The following is a 10,000-nucleotide window of genomic DNA, read 5'->3' on the forward strand; positions in this document are numbered from 1 at the left end:
CTCAAACTCAGGGCTGGCTTACAGTGTGATTTCTATAGCTCTGGTATCTGGTATTGAGTGACGAGCTTATTCAAAGAGCAGCAAGTGTTCTTGCTGTGTTGTCCCACAGAGATCAGCTAGCTCAGTTTACCCCCAGGCTCTGACACAACACACTGTCTGTCAGGGGAATCACAGATCACACACACAGATAACTCTGTCTAAACTATCTACACACAAAGATCAGCTGACTGTCCAGCTATACACAGACATTACATGACTGTCAGTCTATATATGATACACAACATCACCAAATGGTATACAAGATAATCACCTGTTGCTATTAAATCTACACAGGCTTAAGTGCTAGTCCCAAATTCCCGGTCTGCATACACAGAGAAGACTAACATTCATCTACATCTATACAAAACAATCACCTGTCTCTGTCATATATACTATATGTAGCAGACCACAGAATGTTGTAATCAGCCCTGCCCTAGGTAACCAGAGCGATGACGTCCCAAACCACCATACATACGGAACCAATCAGGCTGGATGGTGGGGGTCAGGGGAGAGAGAGAGAGAGAGAGAGAGAGAGAGAGAGAGAGAGAGAGAGAGAGAGAGAGAGAGAGAGAGGGAGAGAGAGAGATAGAGAGAGACGTGGAGCTCTGCACGCACAGACCAGGTCCCAGTAGGGCCTAATGACTGGCTGGGGGGAGGGCCTGGCTAGGGGCCACCAGAGCCCAGCCACGGCCACGCCATGGTGGGAACAGCCAAGGAAATTCAGGCCCAGGCCCACACCCCCGATAAGGCCCGATAGCATCACACTCACATACCCAGAACCCCAGAGCCATGTGGTGGACTGACCTACTCAGCCCCAGCCCTGCTCAGTCTGAGAGTGAGAGTGAGAGAGAGAGAAAGAGAGAGAGAGATAGAGTGAGAGAGAGAGAGAGTGAGTGAGAGAGAGTGAGAGTGAGAGAGAGAGAGAGAGTGAGAGAGAGAGAGAGAGAGAGAGAGTGAGAGAGAGTTAGAGAGTGAGAGAGAGTGAGAGAGAGAGAGAGAGAGAGAGAGAGAGAGAGAGAGAGAGATAGAGAGCAAGAGAGAGAGTGTGAGAGAGAGAGAGAGAACCTAGCCTACAGAGTACAATTCAACAACTGGCCTCTGAGGGGGGTGATGTTGAGGGGGACTGTTGCTCTAATTATTGCGATAAGTCTGACTTAATACATGTCAACTGTCATTTCATGTCAAATCATTACACATTGTGTATGTTTATCCTTTCCTCTCTGCTATTTGTGATGTGTGAAACAACTGTTAGTTTGGTCTGTACTGGCCATCCACCCTTTAATGGTTTAAGGTAGAATTTGGGCAGGGTTAGCTGATCCTAGATCTGTGCCTCAGGGGCAACTCCTAGCCAGAGCCAAGGAGGATGTGTCACAGACAGGCCCAGTAAGAGGCCCGCCACTGCTGCTGAGCATTCTGGGTAAACTGCCCATGTGTCTGTTGGGACACATCCAGCAGGGCCAATCAAATGTAGACAAGGAAAAGGAGGAGGAGGTGGGGGGAGTGGAAAGAAGAAAACAAACAAAAGAAAAACAACAACACACAACCACAGTATGTGTGTGTTTGTGTGTGTGTGTGTACATGTGTGTGTGCATGAACATGTGTGTGTGTGTGCGTTCATGCACGTGTGTGTGCTTATGTGTGCCTACCAACCTTTAGTGACTTCCAGGACTCTACTGCTCCCAGCCAGTGTGGTGTAGATCTTCCTAATGAGATCCATGTTGTTGAGGAGAGAGTTGAAGCCGTTAAAGTAGGAGAAACTGACCTGGTGAGATGTACTGCCCCCGGCCACCTGGGAGAGAGAGGGGTGGAGAGAGAAAGAGAGAGAGAGAGAAGAGGGGAGGGGAGGGGAGGGGAGAGAGAGAAGTAGAGAGGAGAGGTGAGAGAGAGAGAGAGAGAGAGAGAGAGAGAGAGAGAGGGGAGGGAGGGGAGAGAGTCACCGAAACACACAAAGTGACATTCCCATTCAATGGTGGGATGGAGGGATGGTGGGATGGAGGGATGGTAGGATGGTGGGATGGTGGGATGGTGGAATGGAGGGATGGTGGAATGGAGGGATGGTGGAATGGAGGGATGGTGGGATTGAGGGATGGATGGAATGGAGGGATGGTGGAATGGAGGGATGGTGGGATGGTGGGATGGAGGAACGGAGGGATGGTGGGATGTAGGGATGGAGGGATGGAGGGATGGTGGGATGGATGGAGGATGGTGGGATGGAGGGATGTAGGGATGGTGGAATGGAGGGATGGTGGGATGTAGGGATGGAGGGATGGAGGGATGGTGGGATGGAGGGATGGAGGGATGTAGGGATGGTGGGATGGAGGGAAGGGGGATGGAGGGATGGGGGAAGGGGGATGAGGGATGGGGGATGGAGGGATGGTGGGTTGGAGGAATGGTGGGATGGGGGATGGTTGGAGGGAAGGGGGATGGAGGGATGGGGGATGGAGGGATGGGGGATGGTGGGATGGAGGGATGGTGGCATGGAGGGATGGTGGGATGGAGGCATGGAGGGATGGGGGACTCTTTCACTGCACACTGTCCTCCCAACACAACTCTTTCACTGTCACAGGAATTATGTCTCTCCATTTAAGTCTGTTTAATAGGACATAAAGTAGCATGGGTAAAATATTGCGGATATTCATCTTGTACTGTTCTAGATTGTGGGGGTGGGGAGAAAAGACTGGAAACCATCCGTTTCACTAGATGGCGCTGTTTGCTTTACAGACACAGCAGTGTGCCCAACACAGCTTGCAGTGAGGGAGAGAAGCCATCTGCAGGAGGAAGAGGCTACTTGGGTTGAAGCTTCTCCTTTCCTTACAAAAAGATCCATTTATCTCAAATCCAAAAACCAAGCAACCTCTGCTGTTCACTGAAACATCATATTACTGTGCCCTGGCCACGACATCTACACCCGAGCCATGTACAGGGACACAAAGGGAGAGAAAATAAAATAGCATTCTATTTATCATTTTTCAGTGTGTGTGAGAGAGATTAGAGGGAGAGTGTGTGTAAATGTTTGTATAGTGTGTAGGCCTGGTTCCACACACAGCCTTGTCTTAAATGTGTCTGCTGTAATGGCAGTGAGTGTGTGTTTACTAACATGGACCCTGAGGTGGCTGGTTTATGAGGTAAACAATGTGGGAGAAATGACAGAGTTCACTAGGTGTTTATAAAATGGGCTAAACGTGGAAGGAGACACACACATTCTAAAGACGCACACACTTTCTAAAGACACACACACACACAAGGAAAACAGACAGAGACACAAACAAACATGTGACATGAGACATACTGTACATACTCACTCACACAAACATACCATACTTGTGTTCATTTTTTCTATCACACACAGAGAGAGAAAAAGAGAGGACACGAAAACAGCCGTGTGTGGTTGTGTGTGGTGTGTGTGTGTGTGTGTGTGTGTGTGTGTGTGTGTGTGTGTGTGTGTGTGTGTGTGTGTGTGTGTGTGTGTGTGTGTGTGTGTGTGTGTGTGTGTGTATGTGTGTTGTGTGTGTGTGTGTGTGTGTGTGTGTGTGTGTGTGTGTGTGTGTGTGTGTGTGTGTGTGTGTGTGTGTGTGTGTGTGTGGTGTGTGTGTGTGTGTGTGTGTGGTGTGTGTGTGTGTGGTTGTGTGTGTGTGTGTGTGGTGTGTGTGTGTGTGTGTGTGTGTGTGTGTGTGTGTGTGTGTGTGTGTGTGTGTGTGTGTGTGTGTGTGTGTGTGTGTGTGCGTGCGCATTTGAAGGGAGAGACATTTAGATGCATGGTTTGATGCCAGAGAGGTTTGAGGTAGCCCTTTCCTGCAGTCAAATGACCTAGTGGCCTCATGGGTGGAATGTTATTCATATTTTTCATAATTTCATCATGAATCAACTTTTCTTGTTTTTTAAATGTTGAAAATCCGGTGTTTCTATGTCAAACAGTTTTGTTATATTTCAGTCTTCTCTGATGTATATAAAGTGTAATATTGGGATGCAGACTGGAATACATTTCAACTCTAAATCTGACTTGGTACAGGTGTCTTATTTTTTAAGCCCATAACCATGTGTGAGGTGGATACTTTTGTTTCAAGTAGATTTGTTTAAGACTACCAAGAAAGACTGTGTGACCCTGATTTAGCCCACTGCAGTAAAAGGCTTTAATGACATGTTAGGGGAAGGAAAGGGAGAATTATAGAGGAAGAGAGCGAGAAGGATGAGGGATAGAGGGAGAGAGGGAGGAGAACCAGAGAGCCAGACCCACCGCCACCAGGCTCTCCTCCACAAAGGGTGTGAGCATGTGGGGCCGGATGGTGACCATGATGTCCCTGAAGTCCAGGGCGGAGATGGAGCCGCTGTGGGCCTTGTCCCTCTGAACAAAGGCCTGCCGCGCATGCTCCAGCTGCATCTCCTGGGGAGGAGACAGAGGAACACACACACAGATTAACAACACACATAGACATATACACACGCACGCACACACAGTCTTATACAGCTAACCTTGAGGGGACACACAATTCAGTCCCATTCAAAATCTTATTTTCCCTAAACCCTAAACTGTACTCTTACCATTACCCTAACCCAAAAACCTAATCTTAATCCTAACCCTAACCATTAACATAATTGTAACCCTAACCCTTGAACCCTTGGTTCCAAGAAAAATCCTTTTCAGTTCCAGATAGAACCATTTTGGATTCCATGTAGAACCTTCTGTGGAAACGGTTCTACATGGAGCCCAAAACGGTTTAACTTGGAACCAAAAGGGTTCTACTTTACTTTGAACCAAGGGTTCTTCAAAGGGTTCTCCTATGGGGACAGATGAAGAACCCTTTAAGGTTCTAGATGGCACCTTTTTTCTAAGATACCCTTTAAATCACATAGATACCCTTTAAATCACATAGATACCCTTTAAATCACATAGATACCCTTTAAATCACATAGATACACAGCCTTTAAATCACATAGATACCCTTTAAATCACATAGATACCCTTTAAATCACATAGATACCCTTTAAATCACATAGATACACAGCCTTTAAATCACATAGATACCCTTTAAATCACATAGATACACAGCCTTTAAATCACATAGATACCCTTTAAATCACATAGATACCCTTTAAATCACATAGATACACAGCCTTTAAATCACATAGATACCCTTTAAATCACATAGATACCCTTTAAATCACATAGATACCCTTTAAATCACATAGATACCCTTTAAATCACATAGATACACAGCCTTTAAATCACATAGATACCCTTTAAATCACATAGATACACAGCCTTTAAATCACATAGATACCCTTTAAATCACATAGATACCCTTTAAATCACATAGATACCCTTTAAATCACATAGATACACAGCCTTTAAATCACATAGATACCCTTTAAATCACATAGATACCCTTTAAATCACATAGATACCCTTTAAATCATACAGACATTCCTAGCTTCAGAGACATAGAGCAACAAAACACAGACACAAACAGAGACATCGTCCTGTTCGGTTAAACCCGGTAACATTATATTTCGGTGACAAGATTTAGACATGTTGTGCAAAATGTTGTCCTCTTATAACATTTTAATGACTTCAGATGAGGGTGTACCTACAAACACACACATACACACTTCTTGGAGAAGCAGGATGGCCGTTGATGACCCCCCTGACGCCATTTTCCCTCTCAGTTACAGGGAAACAGCATTTGGCGGAGCTGCAGTAATTTGCGCTCTCCTCTCCTCTCTTCTCCTTTCCTCTCCTCTTCCTCTCTCCTCTCCTCCTCCTCTCTCCTCCTCTCCTCTCCTCCCCCTCTCTCCTCTCCTTCTCCTCACGCTGCTGCAGTGGGGCGTCGCTTGTGTTTCTCTCACCAGTCCAAATCCCCCATTAAGGCACTCCAGGGGATACACATGCAGACTGGCTAATCACCTAACTGCTCACTATTTCACAACACACACACACGGCACAGCAGCTTCCTCCTCTGTGGATCATAGAGACAACAGACAGGCTCATGGGAAGACTCCAGTGGGGCTTTGAAATGAAAAGCCATTATCACTACTGTACCTGTGACCACACGTCTGGTGAGACACCCTGTAAACAATACCGCTTCCTCTGGGCTCATACTGAAAATACCACAATTCAAACAACTGTAAAACTTGGAATACCAATAGGCTACTTACTGACTTTATTTCAGTAAATTAGAGATGTTATTGAATATTATTTTTACATGGAATTTGACTATAAAAACTCTACTTCCTCGCTACCATCCTTTGTCATAAGAACTCCTGTATCTAAGTCTGAGTGACTAACATTTTTGATAACATAACAGGCCCCAGGCTACGCTCAATAACCCCAGAAAACAGTTTCAGGAGATTGACACCTACATAAAGCTGAAAACAAAGGGGAGAATAAGTAGAGACATTTATCCCAAAAGAGGTGTGATCTGCAAACCAGGTTTCTGTGAGAGCAGGGTGTCAGGAACAAGCACTTATGATTCTGCATAGGAGCTCGTCAGCTACCTACTGCCATATAACGATCAGTTAGGAGAGTCATCATTAGGGGAGGTTATAGTAAATGTACTGAGGGGGTCCAAAATGGAAACCATACAAAGGAACATATCGCAAATAAACAAATCATTTGGAAATGGGACAGTCCCAAAGACGCTTTTCAGTTGGTTTTTGAACCGTGGGATGAATAGGTCCAAACCAATAAACATGTGTGGGGGGAAAGAAACTACCACAGATAAAACAGCGAATGAAAAAAGAACTGGAGCGGTATAGTCAAAACAAGAGAGAAAGGACGAGAAAAAGAGAAAATAAAAGCCTATGTGTGTAAAGGAAAAAATATCCCTGAGCTATATAGGCTGGACAACACAGCAGAGTTAAGAGCTGCCTGGACTGCCACAACCACATGGAACAACAGAACAATTGCGGCCCAGAATCTAGTCAGTTTACAGTTTTATTGTAACTGAGTGTTTTAGAGACATGGTTTTCATTTCAGGAGGAGAGCTTAGCCTCTGACGACCAAATCACAGACCGCCACAGTATTTACACTCACTTTAATTGTTCCTGGACTGGACGGAATAAAAAACATTTGACGAGCCACTTCTGTTTTGGGTTTCGATACGAAAGGCGTTGGCGTCTTTCCTGCTGTTTAAGGTCTTTAAACAATGGAATACCTGCAGGAGAAATACTGTACAGATTCCCTCTAACTGTTCCCAGTGGTTCCGATCAACACACACCAGATTAAAGTCATTACTGACCCTTAAAGCTACAGTCTGGGATTCAGTTTTTTCCCCCAGCTAAATTGGTGAATATCAAGCATTGAAATTACCATTGAAAACACAACCCCAGATCATAGACTGTAGCTTTCAAAGCCCAGACATAACTTAACAAGGCCACTTTAATGCCCTCCATCCATGTTCGGTGTGCCAGCCACAGACCTATACTGTATATTGGTGCCAAAATTCCCAAAACAATGAATTTAGCAGTATTGATTGTATTATTGTTTGAGGATAGGAACATAGTATTAGCCATGGCAACATGTGTAGAATTGCAGAAAATTTGCTTTAAAATGTTTAAATGTTCTCTCAGCTCCATGGCAGAACATGTAGAATCGCATGAAATTAGCTTTCAAATTTACAATTTTTCTCTCACCTCCATGGAAAAATGTGTAGAATTGCAGGAAATTAGCTTTAAAACAGCAATAATTTCTCTAATCTTAAAAATGTACAAATTTCTCTACACAGCCAAGAGTTAGAGTTAGGCCTCTAAAATTCAGCCGCGCTGACTGTCCGACCGTGCCCATTGCCCCTGCCACGTCCACCACCTAAGCTCCTTTCTGATCCTGAAAAAAACCCTGCAAGTGGGAAAAAAATAATGGTTGCATCCTAAATCGCACTCTATACCCTACATAGTTCACTACTTTTGACCAGTACCCCATGGGCTCTGGACAAGAGTACTGCACTATATAGGGAATAGGGTGCCATTTGAAATGCAAATCATGTAATTTTGGAGAATCTCTGGCATCCACCGAGACAGTAATTGGCGAGAAATTTGCAGCGCAAAAGTTTTTCCGGTTCTTGTGTGCATCTGGCTCGTCATCATTATGGATGATTATGCAAGTAAACACAGTGTATAAGGATGACTAACCCCATTGAGGAAACCACTGAAAATAAACCATAGTATATACAGTACACAGTTTATTAGGTACACCACCCCATTCACGAAAATGGTTTGCTCCTACAGACAATGAGTCACGTGGACGTGGCTTGCTCTATAAAACAGGCAGACAGGCATTGAGGCATTCAGTTACTGTTCGCTTGAATGTTAAAATGGGCCGAACCAGTGACCTAAGCAACTTTGAGCGTGGTGCAGTGGTATGATCGCTGGTGCCAGGCGGGCCGGTTACAGTATCTCAGAAACGTTCTGGGCTTTTGGGCTTTTCACACACAAAAGTGTCTAGGGATTACAGAGAATGGTGCGACAAACAAAAAAACACAGTCCTGTGGGCAAAAACAGCTTGTCGATGAGAGGTCAAATTAAAATGTCAAAAATCGTGCAAGCTACATTTGTGTGCAGAACGGCATCTCGCAATGCACAACTCATCAGTCCTTGTTCCAGATGGGCTACTGCAGCAGACGACCACACCAGGTACCACTCTAAAAACAAGAAGAAGCGGCCCCAGTGGGCACGTGATGGCCTGGTCCGATGCATCCCAGTTCCTGTTGAATCAGGATTTGGCGTAATCCTGCCAGGTGTCAACAGTACATACTGGTGGCGGTGGTGTCATTTTAACATTTGATTAATTGAACCCTTATTTAACCAGGTACGTTGACTGAGTGTGGGGAATGTTTTCCTGGCACGGGTTAGGTCCTTTCATACCAATTGAGCAATGTTTCCATGTCCGAAGAATTCAAGCTGTGCTGGAGGCAAAGTGGGGTCCGAACCAGTACTAGATGGGTGTACCTAATAAACTGGCCCCTGAATGTACATACAGTATATTTGCTGTATAATAAAAGTATGTATTATTACAATTATACTGCGCTTAACTGTGAGATACACAGCTTAAATCTGTATTATCATTCATATTACAAGGGGGAAAATAAATTATAGTATTTTTAAATAGTAGTTAATTAAAATAACTGAATAACTTAAAATAACAGTAAAGGTCTTCACTCAGGTCTAAGTGGATTTATAACAGCCATTTTCTCCTCTACTACTGGGAAAACACTTAAATCACAGCCCCTGAATTAAATAAGAACCACAGAAAAAATGACTTTTCTGACTCAGTTATTATGACATGAATCAATAGCTATGAAATTGGGGCAAACTGACTAAATGAAGTGAGTGAAATAGGAAATGTGTATTTCATAGTTGAGCTATGAGCATTACTGCTGCACTTCTGGTATGAAGTATTGGAAACCACTGGAGTCGAACTGTGCAAGCCCTGAATGCAAAATATTTCCCTAATGTAACTGGCTGCAACACATGCATGCACGCGCGTGCGCACGCACACAGACACACACAGACACACACAGACACAGACACACACACACACACACACACACACACACAGACACAGACACAGACACAGACAGACACAGACAGACACAGACAGACACACAGACAGACAGACAGACAGACAGACAGACAGACAGACAGACAGACAGACAGACAGACACACAGACAGACAGACACACACACACACAGACACACACACACACACACACACACACACACACACACACACACACACACACAGACACACACACAGACACAATATCAGTGTGTTCTTCACAGTGCAACCCATCTGGTCCAAGTTAAGTGTAACATAGAAAGCTCATTCAGATATAGTGAGTGTAGATGCAAACTTGGCAAGGCCCTCTCCTCCACTCTCCCTCTCCCCTACTCTCCCTCTCCTCCAGTCTCCCTCTCCCCTGATTTCACGTCTAGACATCATATTGGAAAATGGCTAGCACACCACAAA

The 10,000-nt window shown here is 44.8% G+C and overlaps 1 protein-coding gene across 1 annotated transcript in view; it reads right to left on the minus strand.

The window, feature by feature from the left end:
* The window catches only part of LOC112237667 (calcium-binding mitochondrial carrier protein Aralar2), a 91,793-nt gene that overhangs the window by 56,484 nt on the left and 25,309 nt on the right, over positions 1 to 10,000 (minus strand). The window contains exons 6-7 of the mRNA XM_042295238.1: positions 4,274 to 4,420; positions 1,690 to 1,828 (exon numbers count right to left, since the gene is read on the minus strand). Of these exons, the coding sequence (XP_042151172.1) occupies positions 1,690 to 1,828; positions 4,274 to 4,420 (286 nt within the window). The remainder of the gene's footprint in view (positions 1 to 1,689; positions 1,829 to 4,273; positions 4,421 to 10,000) is intronic.

Source organism: Oncorhynchus tshawytscha, linkage group LG13 (genome assembly GCF_018296145.1).
Source record: "Oncorhynchus tshawytscha isolate Ot180627B linkage group LG13, Otsh_v2.0, whole genome shotgun sequence".
NCBI lineage: Eukaryota > Metazoa > Chordata > Actinopteri > Salmoniformes > Salmonidae > Oncorhynchus > Oncorhynchus tshawytscha.